The sequence below is a fragment of the Apaloderma vittatum genome, unplaced genomic scaffold, assembly GCF_000703405.1.
Source record: "Apaloderma vittatum isolate BGI_N311 unplaced genomic scaffold, ASM70340v1 scaffold12692, whole genome shotgun sequence".
NCBI lineage: Eukaryota > Metazoa > Chordata > Aves > Trogoniformes > Trogonidae > Apaloderma > Apaloderma vittatum.
Window position 1 is genome coordinate 2,214 of NW_009704236.1, and position 23,915 is coordinate 26,128.

At 37.8% G+C, this 23,915-nt stretch overlaps 1 protein-coding gene across 1 annotated transcript in view; it reads left to right on the forward strand.

The window, feature by feature from the left end:
* The first annotated feature begins 1,268 nt into the window (after positions 1 to 1,268).
* Positions 1,269 to 23,915, forward strand: part of RTKN2 (rhotekin 2) — a 28,320-nt gene continuing 5,673 nt past the window's right edge. The window contains exons 1-8 of the mRNA XM_009864981.1: positions 1,269 to 1,462; positions 3,593 to 3,651; positions 7,975 to 8,028; positions 8,914 to 9,031; positions 10,603 to 10,803; positions 15,374 to 15,468; positions 16,968 to 17,074; positions 18,096 to 18,227. Coding sequence (XP_009863283.1) covers positions 1,302 to 1,462; positions 3,593 to 3,651; positions 7,975 to 8,028; positions 8,914 to 9,031; positions 10,603 to 10,803; positions 15,374 to 15,468; positions 16,968 to 17,074; positions 18,096 to 18,227 — 927 coding nt within the window. The 5' untranslated portion in view covers positions 1,269 to 1,301. The remainder of the gene's footprint in view (positions 1,463 to 3,592; positions 3,652 to 7,974; positions 8,029 to 8,913; positions 9,032 to 10,602; positions 10,804 to 15,373; positions 15,469 to 16,967; positions 17,075 to 18,095; positions 18,228 to 23,915) is intronic.

The window sequence follows — 23,915 nt, forward strand, 5'->3', positions numbered from 1 at the left end:
TTCAAAACTAATAAAACCCATTCCTGTGAAGTTGGGAGGAAACGGGTGGTGGGTAGGTACTGAGCTTCCACCTGCCTGTTTTGGCTGCTGTGAAGGGTGTCTTTCTCATGTCAAAGGCAGCTAATGACAGGGTGAGTCCCAAGTAAAGAAGAAAATCATGTGTTACCCCTTTCATGGGTTCTGGATTTCTCAGGTACTTGAGTTGTGGGGAAATCAGCTCCTTCTTGTTTCTCTCCTATTCAGAGGCTTGAGGGAGAGCAATTGCTAGTTCTTTTCTACCAGCTGAAATACTGAACTTGTAAATTCAAATGATTGTACCGTGAGCTTCAGTCAATTGCTTACAGATCAAGCCCCAAAGCGCTTGTTTTGAGTTCAGATGCACCACAAAGCTGAAAACTGTCACAATGCTTTTAATTCCAGAGGTGGTTGGGACACTCTTGCTCAGTGTTGAAAAAGCGTCGTTAGTCACCAACTTGCAATGCAACCCTGCAATACGGTGGCAAAACTGGTTTTTGTGTCAGACTTAATGTGGTTTGGCCAGGGATGACCACATCGTGAGGAAACGTGTATCAGAGTTGTCAGTCGTATCTAGCACACCTTTGGGAGAGAGCAAACTCTCTGTGATCCTTCACCTTAATTATCTTCTAGCTTGCTGTTGGTTAGCCTCTTTGAAGTGGCAAGTGACAAATAACTCACCTTTATAAATGTTTGTATTCTTTAAAAACAGGCAAGAAAATGTTGACTTCCCAGAGGTTTTTATAATGCCTTAAAACCCCCCACTCCTTTAAAAACACAATGATGCAGACAGCCAGGTCTGTCTTATCTCATGCGTTTGAATGAAAAGTGTGCATGGCTATGCCCTCAGGCACAGTGCTATGTAGTATTGAAGCTACAACAACTGTCTCACTTTCAGTTCATGGCCCGAAACAGTCAAGTATTGGGCTGTTCTCCTTTTTCCACTTCCAGTGTTACCTCGTTTTTATATTAACTGGAAGTGAAAAAAAAAACAACACATTTTTTAACCCTTTTGAAGATGGCCAAAGAAGTAATGAGACTGAATTTCTCAAGTAAAATATTTCACATATTTTTCCTGAGTTTAGAGTTCATTTTAAGTAGGGATCACTGTAAGAAGTGGAATGTTAATTTACATTTTTTTGTTCAGTTAGGCTTCTCAATGACCATATGTTATGCACCTGTTAAAAATTCAGGATATTGTTAGTTGCGTTTTGGTTTAGTGCTATGTTTGGTTTTTGTGTATCTAGGAATGCGACATCCAAGAGAAGATTAACTTTGAAATCCGAATGCAAGAAGGCATCTGTAAACTACTTGCAGTGAGCACACAGAAAGACCAGCTCTTGCAAGCAGTTAAAAACCTGATGGTTTGCAATGCTCGTATACGTGCATACAGGACAAAGCTACAGAACCCAAAAGAAGAGCCGATCTCGTGCAGAACTGAAAAGCCGTGAGTAACAGCTCAAATTCAAACGAAGCATTATTAAGCAGGTTTTTGATTACCTGAATCCTTAGCAGCTTGTCTACAAAAGTGGATTTGAACCCTTTGTTGTGTCTTCCTCCGTACAAATATACGTTACTCCTGACTTAAAAACATTAATTTATAAGATCATTCCACTGTCTTCTTGAATACAAGTAATAGTTTTCTGGGTTCATTTTGTTATTGACATTAAGCTATAGTTCAGCATCCGAATATCGAGTATCAAAATAGCCGTATTTTCTTGATAACCTTTAACATACAAAAAGGCGCCTAACCACTTCTGAAGGAACAACCCAAAAGTATCCGTGTCAGAATACAGCTATTTCTACTTTTCAGTTTTCGTATTGTTACTAAGGCCTCTTTAATGATGGAATTATCATGGTTAATTGGTACCCTCTGCTGGCCACCGCTGTTAACTACAGCTAAGTAAAAAAATAGTACAACGGTACTGCGAAGAAAAACCAGTTTAGTTAAAATGGTCTCACGTTATAATTCTTGAATAAGCTGAAGTATACATGGATTAATTGAATAATGTTATAATTTTTTGCCTAATGGAATATATTTTGGGCACAATGATAAGAATTGTGATGCAGAGACACTACTGCACTCGGGCTATTACTTTAATGAAATATTTTCTTGCAATTTAACAATAGAAACTCATTGAGTACATGCTTAGCTCCAGCTAATTTTATCTATAAGAATAGTTCTCTACTTTTTGCTTTCAGAAATATGGTCTTATAGGAGAAATTTATTGAAGGAAAGAACTGCATTTTTCTCACTATATCAATTATTATGAAAGCTGATTTTGAAAACCAGCGCTTATAACTTGTGGTATTCTGTAATTATTGCACTTTTACGGATTTTTCCTACTAATACAACGACCTTTATAATGATTCATCTTTTATTTGTGTTTTTAATGATAGAGTAATATAAAGTATGTGTATATGCTGATAACAAGCTATGGCATCTCCCTCCCTGGAAGTCTTCGAGGCCAGGCTGGATGGGGCTTGGAGCAACCTGGTCTAGTGGGAGGTGTCCCTGCCCATGGCAGGGGTTTGGAACTAGATGATCTTTAAGGTCCTTTTGACCTCAAACCATTCTATGATTCTATATATCTAAACAGCTGGGATTTTTCCGTACAGTCAGCTGTATTGCTCACTTGATTTGTGTCAGGCATGCATCGGTAGAGTTCTCTCTTAAGGGGTCCTTTGAACTGTTAGTGGAGTTCGTTAGAAGAGATGCATGCTATAGAGTTATTTCTCTACCATTTAGATCATATATTTGATAGCTGATAGTGCATTTGCAGGTCCTTTTTTGAGTATGTGCTCAGGAGGGGAATTTGCTTAAAGTATAATCCAGATAAAATGATGGTGGCTGAGAGAAAAAATTCTAGGGTTTTCAAGAGAGTTTTGTCCCTGTTTCTTGTTATGTGGATCTGTAACCTGTGAGTTGTGAAAATATTATAACTGGCTGTAGAAGTCAGGATATTGGTAGCAGCTAGAAATTTGAATTTTACCTTATTTCGTTGGGAGTTGGGACCTGTGGCAGATATAAGGAGAGCACTCTATTGTTACTTTTTATCTATTGTTTTAATTCAATTTAAGGTTGACCTTGAGTTCTACACTCTGGCTACTTAGTCTGCCTGCGTGTAAAAATCACAATCTTAACGATGCAACAGTTTGTAATTGGTATCTATCAATAGAGGAGGAGGCAATTCTCTAATAATAGAATCGATAAATTAATTTGCTTATTCACTGATGTGTACAGAAGGGGACAAGTTGGTAGCATATTTAATTCTATTGGAGCCGGAAAAGACAAGGAAGATGAATCTTCTTGTCTTTTAATACTCAGGTTAAAAAAGCTTTGGAGTAAAATCTTCTAGGGAATTAAGAAAATTGATGGTGTACCTTCCTTCCAGATTATCCTCAAGAATCTAATGACTCATATCTTAAACCAGAGATACCAAATTTAACTTCAAAGAAAGGTGTTTAAAATGAGTTATAATATGAAAACCCTGGCACTTTTTAATGTTTAAAGGGTTGAGTCTTAGAAGTCTAAATGCACAGATTTCGAATCTCATTTTTCTTCTTTTTTTGGCAGGTCTTCAGAAAATGGCACAAAAAACTGGGTGGCATGCAGAGCAAAGGTCGCTATGTCAGGTAAGCGGCTGGGTGATCAGATTAGAGGAGCTAATTGGCTGGACAGTAACTTGTAATACAAATTACACAAACAAGATTGTATTTTTAAAGTGCATATGTGGTTCAGGGGCATAAGTCCTCTTGCGCTTCAGGAAGACTTCTGCTTTTAAGTCACACACATGCTTTTGAAGACCCTACCTAGCGTTTCCATTTCACTTTCAGGGACTATCACAGTGGGACATGTTTCTTTCTGTTTGTGACCATATATTGAATGCATTTCAAAGCTAAATAAGTGTAAATGTGCTGGTAACTTTTGGGTTTCACCCCACAAAGACAAACTTTGATGTGATCATACAGGGTACGTCTGACAAACTGAGGGCAGAATTACGAATAGCATGCAAATGTTTTGTGATTAATACAGATTATATTACTACAGCAAAAAGAAAGGTAGAGCTTCAATGCAAATTTGCAACAAGAATGTTTAACAATGATTTCCAGTAGGCTAGTTCACTGGTTCCTAGCTTGTTCTCAGACTTCAGTACTGCAATTTTATGATTTTGTTTGCCTGTACCAATAGTGAATGTTACTACATTCAGGATTCCTGTAGTTGTTCATTGTGGCTGTTCCACTAGCTTTGCTAACAGATCTGTTTATGCTCTCTGACCCACTTCATTAAAAATGAAAGCTCACTACTTAAACTGTTTAGGTTAATTCTGCATATTTTGACATATCATCAAGCAAGGTAACTTCTAGTAGAAGAGCGATGAGCACATGGTTCAGTAATGTTTTCTGCCAGCACAGCTGTTTGCAGAATGTGTATCTGTCATCTGTCTTTCCTCCTTATGGTAGTTGGATGAAAGCATCTGTTTGCCTGTCTGTGCTGGGGTTGCACCTTTCTTGATATTTGTAGAGTTATCTTCAGTGAAGACTTTAGGTTCATATAATACACTTTGGTTATCTTTAGAAAATCAGGATTGCGTAGGGACTTCATTTTTAGTATGAAAAATTTGTTTAGGTTATGAAACATATAGCTAGTTTCTTTTGGTGGGATGAGAATAGAAGGGTGTAATAGACCACTTCCTATTATGTGCTGTCTGTTAATGATTCTGTCCTGTTACTGACATAGTGGTTCTCTATCTGGGGGTTTTGATCCTCACAAGTGTGGCCTAGGTTGAGGTGAAGAAGAGAGAGGCATGAACTACCTCATTGCAGACATGTCTGTGAGAGCTGGGCTGCTGCCGTGCCTTGCTGCTCTTGAGATACTCGTGTCCGGAAGTTTAGTCAGGTCCAGTGTAAACTGGAAAGGAAAGCCTAAATGTTCTTGGAAACTGGAAAGGAAAGCCTAAATGTTCTTTGCCTTTGCTGAGAGACTTATATTTTCTGTAGAGCACCTGTTATTAACTCATTTTCCACTGTGTGTGCCTGGGAAGCAAAGAACTGATGTACATGAGAAGTAATTGTGGTGACAGACTTGTTCATGCTTGACAAGGGCAGGAACCTCTGGGTGAAACACACAGAATCGTAGAATCATAGAATGGCCTTGGCTGGAAGGGACCTTAGAGATCATTTTAATCCAGCCTCCCTGTCGCCAGGGCTGCCACCTCTCGACTAGATCAGGCAACACATGGGGACCAAACAGGATGATGGGGACATCTGAGATAACATGAATACATGCCTCCCTAGTTCTTCCTTGCATTGTCCTCTGACCCGTTGTCCTGTGTCTGTTTAGCATGCCAAATCAGGTCCTGTCTGCTTCCACACCTGCAGTATGTCCACGCCTGTAATTTCCCACTATTCTTCTTTCTCTGTCTTGCCCAATCTGTGTGTCGCAGGTCGGGCATGCTGCGTTTCTCTCCTGTACACTGTCAGTGGATTCACAACTGGAGTTCCTCTGCAAGTTTGGAAGACCCCGAGCACGTGCGTGTGCCTGCCTTGTGTTGAAAACACGGTTGCAAATACACGCAGCGTGAATGTGGAGATGAGACTGAGTTGTGTGGGGGAGGTTGGAAGTGAGGAGTAAGTTGTAGTCCATGTAATATGGCTGGGAATGTAATTTAAGAATTGAAGATATAGAATGGATTCTTTAGAGGAAAGTAATCCATTCATTTATAAATACATCGGTGTGTTGTATGATTAGTACATGCCAGAAGCTTATGCTGTTACCAAAAAAGTGCGATCGTGTGGCCAACACCAAAAGTTCAGGAGCAGCTATGCAGGAGTACTGCGGAATGTACTCCTACAGAAAGCAACGGTATGTCGGATACTGTGTGGGGAGTGCATTCCTAATCCACAGATTTTCACACTGCTATTATTTTTACTTGTTTTTCCCCCACGTGTGTGAATGAATTATGTAATTTATGTTATCTTATCAATTACTTTGTCAGAAAACAGTATATTAAATGTTGATCAAAATGACTAATCATAATTTTAAACAATTTTATAAAGGAATCATTGGTTTTAAATTTGATTAATTGTAGTGCTCAAATGTATCCAATTTGAAGCCACATGGATTTACAGCTAATGGTAACTGAAATTAAGGTGTGTGAAAATTGATCTTTGTTTTTAACAAATGGCAGCTCTTTCAATCCAAGAATGAATTGAAAACTGATTTACAAGCATCATGTTAAACTAGTTCCAGTGATTTTCCTTTCTGTATCCTGATGGTTTTCTGACTAAGGTGTACATTTTTCAGCTAGCATGATATTGAAAGTGACATACAGAAGTAATCATTAATCTAGTACTGAATTGTTAACAAGACCTATCGAGCACATTAAAATAGTCATTCAGAGTTTGCTGTGATTAAAGATGAAACAAGGCTTTTATTGTACTTCTACTTTCACATATTTATGTAAATTTAAGACCTTTATCTTTTAGGAAAGAATCATTCTGTTCTTTGTCTCTGACTGATGTATTTAAAGTTTGAGACAGACTTCTGTAACTGTTTTAATGAAATTTTCTGTTTCCTTATTTTAAAACCTATTGTTAGAAATGCTTACTGTGCAAGTGCATCTTCAGAAGTGAAAGGCAGTTGCAGAATGTGGTGATGTGTTGATTTTTTTAGGAAGTTGTGTCAGTCTAAATCTGTATTCTGGCAACTCACTTTGAAAGTTCATTAGGTTTCATGAACGCTTAAAAATAGATGAATTTGCAAGTTTCAGAATTGACATAGCACATATAATAAGATGTACGATAATGTAATCAAAATTAAATTAAAATTTTTCATTTAATACAACTTCTGAAACAGAATGACTGTATGCAATTTCACTTAAATCAGCAAGAAGTGTTGTGTGTAAAAGCCCACAGAAATACATGACAATCTGTTGCCAGAATAACACCTCTGGTTTGTGTCTTAGCGTACTATATGTGGATTTTTCTGTGAGCCTCGTATGAAGATCAACGCTGGAGTCAGCAATGCTCCTTTGTAACAATACTGAAGATTTTTATCAAAACGCAATTGAGCTAATGCTGTTCGCTGCTGCCATCATGTGTCACTTAATATATTGCATATATTTTAAAACGCTGCGTTGTACTTGAGAAACCAGCTTTGGATTTATAAAGCCACCACTGCATTTGTCTTTTAACAAGACACTAGTAAGAAACATTATGTATGAACGTGAGTCCTCAAAACTGGAGGCAAATATCAGTCAAGACTGTGTTGGATTGAGTAGATAAATGGGAAAAATTGTTGGAGAAAATACTTTCCTAAAATTAAAATTACTTCAAATAATTCTTTTGTAATTATCTCTCTGCTGTGGTTCTGAAGTAGAAGAATATACCTAAGTTAAAAGAAAAAGATTTCTAAACTCTTTTAATGTCAACTCAGACAATTCTAACTGGGAATGTGGATTACAAAGTGGTATTTTCTCTGTGGTTAGCAAAACAAGAGTTAAGTGTTTGCAGTATAAGTATCGCAGTCGTTCCATTAAAACAGGAAGTTTTTCTTCTTGCAGTTGGATGGATGGTTTCCAGCACCAGGCAGAGTTTCAGTTTACATCTGTGCATAATAGTGGGCTCAGAACCTCTGAGTTCTGAGAACACCTCTCTGAACTGTGTAGCACAGCCACTCCGAAATGTGATTTCAGGTACTTTCAGATGAGATTTAAAATATTGTTTATCCTATCCTTATTTCTAAAAGAAAATGACACTTCAGGTTGAACTAATTGATGAATTTTCTTTTGACATGGTTAATAAAATTGAAGTAGTTATGCTGTTCTTTGGGTAGAAGGTCCTGTTACTTCCAGAACATCAGGAAAATAAACAAGAAACTTTTTGTAAATTTGTTTCAATCGTGGATCTACAGTATTGGCTGTAACTTAATTTCCCTACTTTTTTTTTTTCCTTTAGATATTCGAATACCTTTAATGTGGAAAGACTCTGATCACTTCAGCAATAAAGAAAGTATGTACAATGTAATGAACTACCTTGATAAGCAATTGCTTATGCCTGTAAATTTAAACTGGATGGGGAAGTCCACACTCATTTCAACCCTTTCTTTGACCTTTCAGTAGGTCCGTGGCTTACTCTGTTGCACAATTGCTGGTAACTTGAATTTGTTGGTTGTAGCGAGTTCAGTTAGTTCAAAGTCCTGTGGTTCTGTATGTTTAAACCCTAGTCTCTGAAAAGTCCTCCTGAGGAGAAATTCCAGAGCAAGCAACAGAAAAGTGTTGTTATTAAATGGATAGCTGAGAAACTTCTGATTAAACGTGTTCTATGTCTTGGTTATACTTGAAAGGGTATATTAGAGGTTGTTTCCAGTGAGAAGTTTAAATGGAAGTTGTCTGTTGGTATTGAGTGTATTATTGGGTAGTCTTCAAGTACATGCATTTTGCTGTGTCATGGAGATTAACCCTAAATCTGTTCCAGCTGTCACCTGGCATTGATTTCACTTTGATTTTCAATAGGGTTAGAGGGGCTAAGCATGGCAAAATAGTCTAATCCTATATAATACATTCATAAAATCGTGCGGCTTTGGATCAAATATTATGGTGGGTTTTTTTGCTTAGAAACTCTTTTATTAAACAAAATTTCACTTTTATTAACATTTCTGATTATTAAAATAAATTGAGTGGAGGCAGGCATTTTTTTTTCTGAATGTTATACCTATACAGCAACTTTCATAATTCACTTATAAAATCCTATGATGAAAATTTATGATGGGAAGAATTTGAGTGCAACTCCTTAGAGATCTGAGTTATTACTATTTCTTCTGCTCTTATTTACTAGAAGCATTTAATATTGTGATCTATAATATGACCAATAAAACATTTCTTTGTCTCTCTCCAGAGTCACAGCGCTATGCAGTATTTTGTTTGTTCAGAATGGGAGCTGAGGTTTTTGATACAGATGTGGTTATTGTGGATAAAGCAATAACAGATATCTGTTTTGAAAATGTAACCATATTGTGAGTATAATTTATTTCTCTTGAATGAATATTGCTGTTTTGGAAATGGATATGATTATGAATAAGATTGGCTGAGGTATACCAAGAGTTCCTGTGGGCAAAGGAATCAGTAGAGGTCCCGTTAATTTCAGTGGGTGGTTGATCCCCACCTCTGGAAGGTTGATTTTTTATGTACAAAATGATGTACCAATTGACTGATGCACAAAATGATTGTACTAATTGTACTTCTTTTCTTTTTTTGCCATGCTGAAGCGTTTTTCTTTATATAAAGTTATAAACATGTATTAACTTAATTCTATTCTTGAGGTACTGCAACATGAAAACCTTACGAAAATACAGGCATGAATGTTGCACCCAGTTTTTTAAGTATTATTCTGTACAGCAGGCTATGCTCTTTTTCCACACCTCGTGTTCTGTTACATCTATATGAGCATGTGCTACTGTCACAGTCTGTACTATTGAAGAATAGTAGACAGGAAGTTATTCACTTATCTTTAAAAGTAACCTGGAAAAGAGTAGAAAGGTGTTCTTATGTGCTTTTTTGATTGCATTATAGTTTTAAAGAGAGTCCTGAGAGGCACATAGCCTTTTTTTTTTTCTTTTTTTCCCCCCTTGCTTTACTTTTTATATTAGGAATTTATATTCATTCTCCTGAGGAAGAGTGACTGGAAAGCTAGAACTACTGAAAACTTTAAATCAAAATCCTGAAAATTGAGTGATTGAGAGAAAATGGATCTTTAAATCAGATTTTAAACTCTTATTTAAACACCTGTTCAAGTTAAGAGCAGGCACAAAGATTTAAATATGCTTCTTCAAAGATATGAGACTTGACTATTATAATTTTCTGTGAAGTACTGCAACAAAAGCAGAAATATCACTAATTTGCCTTGTATCCCCCGAGATGAAGAGCGACTTTTTATAAAGGCCTTTGGGATGATTTCAGTATGGACATGTGTGCAGTGACATGATTTGTACCTGAAAGGTGAGGCTGGGCTTCTGGTTTGATGAATAAGCTTGAGAACAAGAAAATCAGTAGGACTAGAAACAGAGAAAGCATAGGCTGGGCACGGAAGAAGGCAGCAGTAGGTAGTTATGAATGACCAATTTTGTCAGTTGAAAGTGGGATAGGATTTTTTTCAGTATGTGAAGGGGCTGGGATGCGACTAAGATATCTTTGAAACAGTTCCATCTGATTTAGGACCATAGACACGGATAGGTTTTCAATCATGGAATTTTTGGGTAACAGCAGGTTTAAGTATGTTTGAATGTCTTGCCTGTGTATTTCCATAATGTTTTTCTTTCCAGTTTTTAACATAAACGTTGAATTTCCTGTTTGCAATTGTTTATGGTTTAATTAGAACATCCATCTCATGACTTCAGCACTAAGTTACTGCCTGTGTGCTTTAGTCTTTTAATTCCATATTAATGTATGTCTTCACCTGAATCTTACAGCATTCCTTCCCTTGATTAGAAATATAAGTTATTCAATATATATAGTAGCAGCAACCTTCCTTGGCTGCATACTCAGTTTGTTAACAAGTGCTCTGAAACTTTCTACTCTTCCCCTTCAGTGATGAAGCAAGCCCAGATTTCCAGGTGAAGGTTGAAGTGTATAGCTGCTGTGCAGAGGAGTCTTCATATGTAACAAATACTCCTAAGAAACTAGCAAAGAAACTTAAAACATCCCTCAGCAAAGCTACAGGGAAGAAACTCAAAGCCCTCCTGGAAGATGACACCACCGAATGCCTTTTGCCTGCTGACCTGGTCATCCAGTAAGACGTGTATACTAATATCCTGGTTTTATCACTTTTAAGATAGAAATTAGTCAAATATATTGTAAATTTTTGGAAAATGAATGGGAAAGTAATTATTTCTGTTACTAGAATGAAAAAAAAATACATTTTAAATATGAAATGAGAAAGTAGGCATTAGGTGTGAATTCCAACTGTGTTACTCAGCCTTAGGGTCTTGAAACACGAGTAGGCTTTATCTTTCTGCTATGCAGCCAGCTACCTGGTAAACCCAGTTATTGGCAAACTAGTATTTTTAGTTTGATCTATGGAGGAGATCGAGCTTGATCAATGTCCTTATGTGTTCCTCTGTCCATCTGCCTCTACTCCTTTTCCCATTTCCTCCTTCCTCCCTACTATTTTTGCATCTAGATAATTTTACTCATACATGACACACAGGTAGATATGTCTAGAAGTTATAAGTTGTGTGAAATAAAATGTGGTGTGTAGACAGGATAAACCTTTCTTGTACCCTCTCCTTTAAGTAAGCTGACTGAGCTGTTTGTGCCTGGGGTGCATGCTCTGCACATGGGGGCCATTCCACTTGCTGGCTTTTCTGTAAAACTCTGGATGGTCGAAGATACTTTACAGTTACAGACTGCTTAACAGGAGTTTTCTTAATTGACTTTAGCACAGAACATTTTGAACTAATTTTTAGCGTTCGTAGAAATAAGTGCTGTTCCCAGTAATTTACCTGTTTCCTTTAAAAAAAAAAATTAAGTATTTCATGCATTTTTTTAATGAAGCTAACTGCCTACTAATGTTTTCCAGATCCTTTAATTTAATAGGATTTTAATCAGGCCAAGTACCTAAGTCATAAATACTAATATTGATTTAATTATATTTTGGGGGGGAAGAAATTTTTTCAAGGTATTACTGTTTTTTGGCAGCTGAGCAGTAAAGAATCAATGCCCAGTTCTTGCCAGGTGTTGAGTGCAGTCTTGGTCTAGCTTCCTGTATCTATTTGCCTGGATTTTGAAAAGAAGCATTTGAGCATATTCCATCTTTGTCAAACCGATATTACTGTATACTGATATGACCGTTTCAATCAAAAATAAACATCCAGGACATCTTATCCACAGAGCATGTGTTCTACCTAATGACAAAGGTATCTTTCAATCTGCATCAGCTCAGGTGGCTGTGCTTTCCACAAGCTGCAGCTGGGCGATGACACGCTATCATTATATACAGTTTGCTTCAGATCTAGCCACTAGCTTATTTGCTGGCCATCCTCACTTGAATATAGATTGCCGGTCTTTTAAGGAAGAAGCATCAGTAGGCAGCCTGAACAACTGCCTCCTCCTTTGGGTTTTGCTTGGGTTTCTCAATTGTAACTGTATTTTGCTTTCCTCCTTCTTGAAGTTGGTTGTTTCTACTATAAATAAGCATCTCAAAGTGACTGTTACTTGCTTAACAGAGTTAAATGAACAGTGATGTGTTTAATGATGGCTTTGCTAGGTGATTAAACAAGACTTGAAGAAACCTAGCGGGTTATTATATGCAGAAAATAAGTTGTCAATTTTTTTTATAGGCTCCCTTAGGATTTATATTAGTAAGACCTTGGTATATAGCCCTTATAAAGGGGAAGAGATTGCAAGATTACAAGTGACCTTTCAAGTATTCCCAGGGAGTTTTAGCAGTCCAGCAGGTGAAATTAAACTGCAACAAAAAAGGGAATTTTCTGTATTATATGAACACCTCTTCTCAGTAGATTTAATTTGTACAGGCCTTTTTCGTTTCAGAGCACACACGGGCAAAGTTCTCTGTTTTCCAAAAGCTCTGTGATCCCTCTGTGTCACACTTCTTGGCTTAGAAACCTCCCTGGTTAGTGAGGAAATCTTTAGCATTGCAACTTCTTCGTGACGAAGTGCTTTGAATGGCTGCTTATGTTGGTTAGCTTCAGTTATACTGATATTCTCTCTACTCTTAATTATTTCTCTTTTCTATACAGTCTTTTGCCTGCTTATTTTTTCTATTCTAGGTTTTTGGCTTTTTTTCTTTTTCCTTTCGTGCTTTTCCATTTATTGTAGAAGAAAAATGTTTAGTGGGGTTATATTTTTGAATTCCAGAGTAACTACGTTGCTCTTTGGATAAATCATTGGAGGGACTCCCTGAAGTGCATGTTTATTCATTTGCAGAACTGACCTACACATGGACTTGTTGTTACTGCTTAGATGTATTGTCCTTCGCTGAGCTGGAGACACAGCTTTGGTGTCCTGTGTTTGTACTGGCAAATTCATAATGATATTTTGCTAGAAATACATGGTCTAATCTAATGGACTCACTTTTACCTTGTATTACCTTAAGAGCTGATTGAGAGTTGAGCATGTTAGATTTTTTTTTTCTCCTTTTTTTTTTTCTTCTCACAAATCCTCCACTCTATGTATCTGGATGAGTGGACTGGGATTTCTGACATTGGGATTAATATTCAGCAACAGATTCTGGAGTCTGAGATATTAATTAATATTCCTTGATAGAAAGGGTGATATAGTTACACCTTCCCACACGGGTGTCTGTGTGGCAACATTGGTGCCTCTGTCTCTTGATCAGTAAACAGATTAAATAACAAGCTTTTGCCTCAGGCATATTGTGGAGACGAGCTGATTTTATTTTTTTTAATAAAGTTATTACATGGAAAAATACTGTAGATATGCAAAGTGCTGAATGAGATGCAGTAGGCAGATTATTCTTTGTAATACAAAGAAACTGCCATTTGAGGCAGCTAGCTAATTCTGTGAAATGTAGAGGCAAAAGCAGTCACCAATCCTGATTAGCCAGTTAAATTTGGAAAATATTTGTAGATAAAATGTTTCTAAATTACATTGCAGCTGGCTGAAAGGAATGACTGTTATATTTTAGAATGAAAATGATACTGTGAAGCATATTTTAAAAGTGAAGTAGCTATTTTTTTTGGCAAGGTTGTTGTGGTAATTAGTCATGCTTTAAAAAAAGTATTTTTAAAATCAGCACAGAATTTTTATCTGTGAGAATAAACTGAACTTTCTGGTGCAGTTTAAATAGAATGGTAATGTATTACTCAACTACATGGCAAAGCATAAGCAGCGGAGAATCTTTCATTAGCGAACAGTCTGGTAGGGGATATATACAAATGCTGATGAGTTTTTGTTCAGATTGCCCTCTTGAGATGTTTCACAGCAGTGGATTTTTTGCCTAAAATGTTATATGATATTTAGTTTTCTTTTTGTTCCCTTGAGATAGACGTGTAACAGACCTCCCTGGGAACAAACTTGCTACTTTTCCTCTTCCTCTTTCCTTAGGATTAGAGCTACGTAGGCATCTGCCTTGTTTCTCTGCGGAGCCAAAGATTTTAAAACACTATGTTCCCACCGTGCTGTTAAGAACATCTGAAAAATATTATGATAAGCAATATTTTTTAGTGATGCTAGTTCAGTAGTGTCTTCTCACCTTTTATACCACTAAGCTGTTTTATACTGTACGGGAGGTATCTTAAGGACATTATGCTAGACCCTGTCAGGGAGAGAGAGTAGTTAGTGATTTTGAGGGGTTTATTTCCTTGTAAACTTCGTTGAAATTGCCTTTAGTCAAGTGGAATTCTTACTGCATTGCTTGACTGTAAATCTGTTACTTGGTCTGAAGAATATTTGGGGGAAAAGTTAAACATGTACCAAATTTATGCTAGTTTATTCTAAGAATTGCATTCCACATGCACTGTGCTGAATTGTGAATGCAATTTTTTTTCCCATAGGCAAAATCCAAACCAAACATATAGCATTCTGAAACATGTAAGCACAATAAGTGAAAAGCCCTTTATGCAACAAAACTGACTGTAGGGTTTCTGCATGTGAAGGATCAAGCTGTTAGATACTATTAAAAAGTGCATATATAAACTGTTTTGTAAAGCCTAGCCTATGCAGCCAGAGCAACATAGAGGAGCAGTATAAAGCCTTTTAGTTTTTTACCTTTGTTTTCAAATAATAGAACAATGGATGACGTAAACCTTAACTATAGCATTTTCTGAACCTGTTACCAAATCTCATTCACTTAGGCCTAGGAATAAAAGGTGTAAAACTTTTAATAGTCACTTAGTGTTGGACTAGAGATGATTTAGCGTCCTCACGGTGCAGAGAGGTTGCAGAGCACAGCCTTTACGCCCAGGTTTGGCAGCTGCTGGCTCAGCAGTTAGCGCGGGCCTGGCTCGTAGGCAGCAACCACAGAAGTCAAAGTCAAGTCCAAGGGCGGTGGCCGCAGAAAGAGCCACATGATGGGTCCTCATGGCATTGGCCTGGAAGCTGGGGGCCAGGAGGGAACTGGAGGGACGGACACACAGGCTGGAGGCAGGAGGTAAGGGCATAGGAAGCAGAGGAACTGGCTGGCACAGTGTTGGTTTACACGCAGAACTGGAGATGGGGGAGTTCAGTGGGAAGAGGGAGGACGGCACTCTGTGGGCACTGACGGGAGCTGCCTTGCACCATGGCTTTCCCTTGGACCTAAATGTGTTAACTGCCATTAATTACTGCCTGAACAACGTGAAGCAGAAATGTCTTAAATAGGCCTTTTCTTTCACATTTAGTGGAGCAAAGTACAGTTTGCTAGCATATACCATTTTGGGGCTGGAGAGCGCTGAGGACAATTTCAGGACCCACAACCTTACCATTACAGGAAATGGTAAGTACATCTGGTACCAATTTAAGGAAATAAAAAACCAGTAATGTTGTGCATTTCTCTCTCTTGTAAACTAAAGAGCTTAAAGAGATTGTTTTTCTTGATACTTAATATAGAAGGACTTTAATAAAATATTTAACAGCTCTAAAACAGGCATCTGTACACAGCTGAATAAACTATAAGTTGAGTAAAATTTCAAGTCCAGATGAAAATTTAATTCTCTTGGGAGTTTCTTCTGTCATTTGCATCTTGATCTTATGTGAGTTGTAGCTATATACAAATTATTTCCCCTTCCTCACAACCCAGGAAGTTTATCAGAATGAAGAAGAGCTTTTTCTTCTGTAGTCACAGGAAAGTAGAAAAATAGCTTTGGTTCAGCTCGGTGGTTTTGGTTCCAGATTTAACGCGGGGGGTGAGCACGTGTGCTTGCAATTCGTGTTGGTTGCCGTACTTCAGCTCTGGGACAGCCCAAGCTGACAGCAGTCAACCTAGATGTTAACACAGGGACTATGATTGTGCTGAAGCTGAAGGTAATGTTTTAGGTAGCAGGAGTACAGTTTTTGATACTTTGACCGTTATCTTCTGAAAGGATCGCCCCTCCCATAAGCCACCTTCTAATTTTTAACTTAAGACATGGGACTTTCACTGCAACTTCTGGGAAATTTTCTTTTACTTGGGTAAACTTGACCTCAAAGAGAATTTCGTTCTTTACGTGTCATTAATTCTGAATAAGTATAGATCTGAAGATTTATGAGGTATTTTCTTCTTGAAGGGTTAGGTGAATGATTCTGAGCATACTTGATATTTGTAAGCCTTTCTTTATTAGTACTTTATACTCTTTCTTCAAAGTCTTTTTTTCTGTCGTTAATTTACATAACTTAGTCTGTAAGAAATTATATACCTGGATATTTTCGTTCATTACAAGCTTTTCTAAAATGGAGTCGTGTCAATGGAACATTGTATTACCTGCTTCTAATTACAGAAGAGAGCTACTACACAGAAGAGCTGAGCAGGGAGGGATATTGCAATTCATTAGAAACTCCTTGGAATCCTAAATGCTCTTTTAGTGCTGAAGACACAAGTAGATACAAATGCTAAGCCTTAATAAAATAATCTGAAGCAAAGTGCTCATAAGTAAATGTAGCCGTGTGCTATGATGAGAGCCAGTGTATTTATGTTTCAGAGTGTTTCTAGCTGTGAAATGAGATTTAAAGCCGTATTTTATGTAAGAACAACTTGTTCTTGCAGAACAATATCTCCATTTTTATTTGAAATTCTTTTGGAAATTTTTTTTTAACATGATTAAATAAAATTATGTAGACTTAAAATCAGTTTTGGTTTAATCCTACAGGATAAAATCTCTTTCTTTATATTTAAAAGAAATGTTTGTTTAGATTAATGTTCTTAATGTAAAAATGAATGTAGGAAGCTCAACTATGTATTTAGGGCAAATGTTCAGAACAAAGTGTTTGCCTTTCTGATGCCTGGTCTTTTTTTCCCAGAGGAATCCTCCTTTTGGCTCCCTCTGTATGGAAAAATGTGCTGTCGTTTAATTGCACAGCCTTCCTGCATGGTTAGCGATAGGATGGCTGGATTTCTTAATCAACAGGTAAGAAGACCTTGCTTGTTTTTACATCCTTTTCTGTTAATAGCTGTCCCTAAGAGTCAGTTGTTAAAACATTGGCTTTTACTAGAAGTGGCTTCTTGAGAACTGTTATTTCTCACCCGTTCTACCTAGAGCATGGGAAAAATTCTATCTCGTGGCTGCATTTACAAACAGTACCTTCAGCAGCTAAGGGTGAAGACATAAATGTTTCCTTGGTGTGCTTTTCAGTGAGATTTTTTAAGCCGTTATGTAAAGATCCAGTGCCGTTTTTGCTGGTTTAGGCTGGTACCTAACAGCAGCAGTCCCAGTCATCCTGTGGTTCTCATCCGTGTGCGTATCCCTCGTTGTGCTAGCACTAGATTTCATGTCGTAGCGTGGTGAATCTGACTGGTGAACTGAGCCATGTTTAAACTCAGCCCTTCAAAAACGACTCGTGTGAACTCAGTTCACTTCTAAAAGTTTGGTTCGTTGCATAATTAGGTAAACGAGAAGGGGGTAGTGGAGGACCAGAGCGGTGGGTCATTTATCAGGAGCGTTGAATTACAGGCTTTAAACAGATTGTGCATAATAATGCATTTTTGAAAGGCATTTAGAAAATTCATTTGAGAAAGTGGAAATTCTAGGCAGATGTTGAATGTTTGTTGAATATAATATGTATTTCCAAACTGAGCTACTTTATTTCTTTCATTGTATAGTTACTGTAGCTAATAAAGGTGGTTTCTTTCTTGTAGTAGACACCAGTCCCAGATTTCATTCTGGGTGAACCAGCAGATTCTGTATTGTTAGTGCCAGCGTCACATGGCAATAATTCTGTGAAAACTGTAGAACACCAAAAGATATTGAAAGTGTTGTTAACATTAAAAAAATCACACTCTGAAGTGTTCTGCAGCAGAAAGTCTTTGTCTGGAGAAAAAATTCAGTGTAACTAAGTTTTGATCACACAGAGCTGATCTGTGTATGCCTTCTAATATACTCTTAATTTGTAGTTTGTGTTTGGTGATTTCTGACTATTTCTTCCCTTTAGCAAGTGATAGGAAGTCTGACTAGCTGGAGGAGGCTGTACTGCGTACTAAGAGGTGGCAAACTCTTTTGTTATTACTCACCAGAAGAAATTGAGGTGAAACTGGAGCCAACATTGACAGTACCCATCAACAAGGTAAAACTGATTGCGTGTTTGTTTGGGTTTTTTTTCTGTTTTGAGCTTTTTATTTATTTTGTTGAGGTCGTTTTTGTTTTAAGACAGACCTATGGTCGTTAAGACTCTAAGCTGCTGGTATGCAGAATGCTTTATAGGTAGTGTGTGAGTTGGATATGCTTCAGTGCAATTTGCAGTCACTGCATTTTAAGTTCCTTCTATTGCATTAGACTGGTTAACACCGAGGTAAAAAGGAGGATGTTTTTCTTTAGCAAAAGTGATAAGTTGTTATATGAGAGTTCCCTTAAGACAACTTTTGGAAATGTATGACTTACAGTCCCTTAGCAATGACCTGGTAGACTTTTCTCATCAGTGAGGTGAAATTTTAACAAAAGCTTTTTTGTTGCTGTATGTTATTTGGCCACAGTCTTAATTAGGAGGCCTGGAAAACTGTTCAAAATATTTTAGTGCCTCAAAATAAGCTGCTTTTCTTAATACTGGCTTTGTACAGGGCACAACAATTTTGGAAGTTCTGTTCTGTTCTCTAGGATGACATTTTGCTGCTTTTCATACCCTGATTGGAAAGGCTGAGTTTAAAACATAAAGTTAAATTGTTACTTACTGTTTGGCTAATTAAACATTTTTTTAATTCAAAGTAATATTTAAATGTTCAGCTGTGGAATGTTATTGGAAGGACCTTCTAGAATGCCTTCTAGAATGACGAGCATTAGAGTTAACTGGTGCTTTCAAAACCTGTTTTTGATGCAGTTGACAAGAGTTAGTATCACGTAAAGATGAGCAGAGGAATGTAATGGTATTTGCAATTGACATGACTGGATTGTCTTATGGAAACTGTTAAGCTCAGGTCTGTCTGGATTCTGCTGCTGTACTACTGTGAACGCCTGATACCAACACTAATTCTGAAAGAAACGTTCTGCCTGTCCAGTTACTTGTTCAGGCTGTTGTGCTGCTTTTTGCCAGGGCAGCTGACTGATGAATTGGACAAGTGACCTGATATGGGTTAAAATTAGTTCATTTTGGGACCAGGAGAAAGGCTGGCTACAACTATGGTTCCCTTTAATAAATTCTCCTATCCAGTTCACTACATGACTACACAAATGTTTGTGTGGTAAAAGAAAGGGGGTAGGCTATGATTTGGAATGTGTAGAGACACAGAGCAATAAAGAGCTGCTTCTTACAGCAGCAGTATCAGCTTTGGGTGGCTTTAATGTTTCTGGAAAATATGACTGCATTCTCACCTGGAGGGAGACTTACACAGAAACCAAACATTTAAACTAGGTATAGCAAAGTGACCTGTTTGTGTTAAGACTTCTTTCTGAATGTGCTAAGATTTAAATTGATTCACTAATTTAAAATACCTTTCTGCCAGTGCCATATCTTTTAACAAAGCCATTTTTTCTTCCAGTTGTTCATGCATTTACATTTTAGACTGTGATATATGTTTAAGCAAGTTTACTTGCTTACTGCTTCAGTCACTTTTAATCACACTAGCCGGCCTTTGCTGTCTTTTCTGTTTTCCAGCTGTTCAAAGTCAGATATATGGTAGCTGACTTGTATATCCTTCTTGTGCTTTTCCTTCTAAAGTAACCGTATTCTACTAAGGTATTTTTCTCCTTCAAATTACCAATACACTTAGAATATATAATTCAGCTTAATGAGCGTTTGCTGGGAGACTGTTAGTACATTTGCAGAATGTCCTTAAAACTAACATGTAGAAGGTACATAAGTAATGTATCTTACACCACTTTACAAAAATGTCAGACTGCTAGAGAATATGATTGTGAATTCTTCTTCAGTTTAAATTAAAACCAGGGGGAAAAAAAGGCAATTTAAGACATACTTGGATATTTTACTGCTTAAAGAGTTTGTCTTGAAAATAACTTGATGCCTGCAGATATTCTTGATTCTTTTGTTGGGAAATTTCTCTTAGATTAAATGAAAGCAAACTGATCATATGGACTTGTCTGCTACATGTTGTTATAGAAACAGCAGTTTCAAAATGGAAGTTGAGATTGAACATCAACTCTAGACGTTCTAACGAAAATCTCTTCTGGTTGCATATGTAGCATTTTTATTTGTAACGTGAAGCTGATCTTTTACATGTAATTGAAAGATACTTTCTGAAAAGTAATGAAATCATCAGGATTTATGAGGCTCTCTGGAAAATATTCACACTGATAGCCTTATTTCCCATACCCTTTGAATCAAGATGTGAAGAAGCCATTAAGCCCAGCAAAGTCATTACTTCAACTTCAGATGACTTCACTGCTACTGCTGTTGAGCAAGAATGGTTCTGCAGTTCCTATTATGCAAGTGCTACTATTATTGTTCCAGCCAAATGTGATTATAATGTATTATATTGCACAACTAAGTAGGAAAAGAGGAATGATATTTTCTGTAGCAAAGAAAATTTGCTGGAATCCAATTTGAACAAGAAATATTCCTTATGGGCTAGCTCCTGAAATTTTTTCAAGTTTTCTTTAGCTTGAAATGATTAATACAGGCCTTGCCTACACCTGATAGCTTAGCAAATTGGTGCATGTGCCAGCAGTTCATGTTAGTTCCTCAGTACTTGCAATACACATTGTATTGTGTTCTGGTCATAGATTATAAAACTTTTCTTGTGCTGCATATGCCTGAAACTTGAGGAATTCTGGGAAGTTGCTTCGAATTAGTGCAGGCTTGTGATTTCCTTCCTGGTGTATTTTGCCAGCGCAGTCTTTGCTGTGGTGCCACACAGTGCAGCAGGTTCAGAGCTGTGTCTATGGTCATGCTATAACAGTTGAGGTGAACAGGATGAGGAACAACAAGCGTTTGCAGCCGTGGGCTCAGGGTTCGTAGGCTGGTTGGTAAGTAGTGTAGCAGGAGTGAAAGGACAAAATCAAGCTGGCTTTTCTGCAGACTTTTACCTTGAATGACAGTTCTTATTGAAACATCTGTTCTGGTCTAGGTAAGGTAGAGAAATGAGTTGGCAAATGTAGCGATGGCTGCAGCATCGTCATAACTTCCAGGGAACATCCAGCGTTTCTGTGGAACTGGGGAATTCACTCTTGGACAGGAGCAGAAGGTTATCAATATGAGATGTTGACCACGTGAACATTTAGGGAGCCAGCAGTATGAGCAATATTCTCTGTGTGCATTAGGAGACTCCAGCAGTGGTGAAATGAGAGCAGCCCTGAAAATAACTCTGTGTTCTGTAGTAAGGACTTTGTCCCACTGGTTGGCTTAGAGAAGCCTTCGTACATGTGAAAATATTTTGGAAAAGCACAAACTAGTTAAGTGCCTCCAAATGTCTGGTATTTTGCATCACATTGCTCAATTTAGTCCTGCAATTGCTTGAAAGAGATTGTGGATGCAGGCAGGGGAAGAGGATATAATACCCAAGTCCCACACAGAGGACTTTATAACGCACATGCTCAAATTGGAAACTAGGCTCTATGGCTCCACGGTGCTTCACAGAATGCTGACTGGTGATATAATGCCATCTCCTCCTCATGGTTTTTAGCTGTTGCATTCCACTGAAGATAGCTAAAATGACGTAGAAATCCAGTATTGCTTTTCCACATCATACTTACAATCCAGTGGCCACAAGGATGTTGCGTTAATACAAGTTCACAGAACAATAAGGATGAAAGGAGGAAATAGTCGTAGATAATCTGGTGTATCTGGTCTTGTGCATTAATGTCTTTGAAAGTCATAATTTAAAATTTAACTGTATTTCCCTGCTTGCCTAAAACTAGACTCCATGGAAATTATTAATGTTGCAGAAGAAAGTGACATATGAACAGATGATAATTTTTTCCCCAGTGTTTTGTTGTTAATTCTTCAATTATGGTTCGTTACTAAAAACATAAAGGATTTGGTATGTTAAATCTTCAGATAGATATGCAGAGGTGGATCTTAGGTTATTCCATATTTTTCTCAAGAAGTGTAATTTGTTTTGATGTCTTGAAATGATCTTTTGCATTGTGGTGGTTTGGCCCTGTCTGGAGGCCAGGTGCCCACCAAAGCCACTCTCTCATTCCCCATTCTTAGATGGACAGAGGAGAGGGAAAAATATAACAAGAGGCTTGTGGGTCAAGATAAGTTTAATAAAGCAAAAGCAAAGGCCACGTGTGGAAGCAAAGGTGAACAAAAAGATTATTCTCTGCTTCCCATCAGCAGGTGATGTCTGTCTGCTTCTGGGGAAGCAGGGCTTTGGCACCTGTAGCAATTGCTCCAGAGGACAAATGCAGATAATGAATGTCCCCACCTCTCCATTCTTTCTCTTAGCTTTTATAGCTGAGCTGACGTTATAAGGAATGGAATATCCTTTTGGTCAGTTTGGGTCAGCTGGCCCAGCTGTGTCCCCACCCAAGATCTTGCCCATCCCCAGCCTCCTGTAGGAGGGAATGTTGGGAAGACAGCCTTGGTGCTCAGCAGTGGCCAAAACACCGGGGTGTTATCAACGCCCTTCCAGCTACCTCTGCAAAACACAGCACTGTGAGAGGTGCTGTGGGGAAAATTAACTGCATCTCGGCCAGACCAAATACATGCAGATAGGATGTAAAACTGGTTTCAACTCCCTGGAAGTCATCTGAGTTCAAGATTCAACTCAGTTTTTCCTGTTCCAATTCACTGACTTTCTTTTCAATAGCTGTAGCAGAATTGGTTCAGTAGTTTATAAGACTGTGAAAAGTTGAGCATTATTATCTGGCTACTCTAAGACACTTCTTTTAAGCTGTTTTTAAAAATTTATTTCTTGTTTGGTGGGAATTGTTTTTGTTATTTTTTTTGGTTCTTGTTAAGTGGAATTGGATATTTAGTGTAATTCACCCAAGCTTGGTAAATTCATCAGCCCATTACTGTAATGGCATCTGTATCGCTCTTTAGATATTCAAGCATCAGATACAGATTGTTGCTTGATGTTTTATCTCCATTGAATAAAACCTGAAGCAAACATCATAAAATAAACTTCAGTGTATGGTATGTTTGAAGTTTTTACCTGTCAAATGTTAATCTGTTTGATTTAATTTTTTTGCTGGTATCTATGGTTACCTGAGTTAATGGGATATAGAGCACTTATGGATGAATTACTTCATCTCCTATTTTTAGACAGAAGAATTTAAATGAGCATATCCATCAGATATGCTACAAGCAGCTGTTGGTATTTCAGATGGTTATTTCAGTAATGCATTTAAAATCTGAGGAATATTCTGTAGAATAATTTTTGATTTTCTGAGTATCAAAACTAGGCTTATTCCCATGGGATCCCATCTGTAAACTTAATTTCTGTAGGTGTATGTTTAACATCTTTAGCAGATGTTTGACGTTTGGTTGAATTGTGAAAAAATGAACATGGCTGATCTGTCCCTGTGTATTTTGAGGAATGTCTCGAGGCCACCTTTGTGGTCAGATTCACTGTCCATCCACACAGGAGACATTCAAACGCAACCCTGACTGTGGTTGCTGGCTTCCTTCAAAACCCGGGGCACTCCCCATGCCAGGGGACAGCCTTGTGCAGCAGGAAGGTGCTGCGTGGTCTTAATATACTCATGTCCTGCCAGGCTCTGGGGCTGGGCAGCTGTAGGGTGCTGGCTGGCTCCCTGGCGCCAGAACTCATCATCCCAGCAGGATTTGGGGTTATGCTGCTCTCCTGGGTGTGCCAAAAATCCTTTCAAAAGAAGTGTTGTAACAGGCCATTGCTTG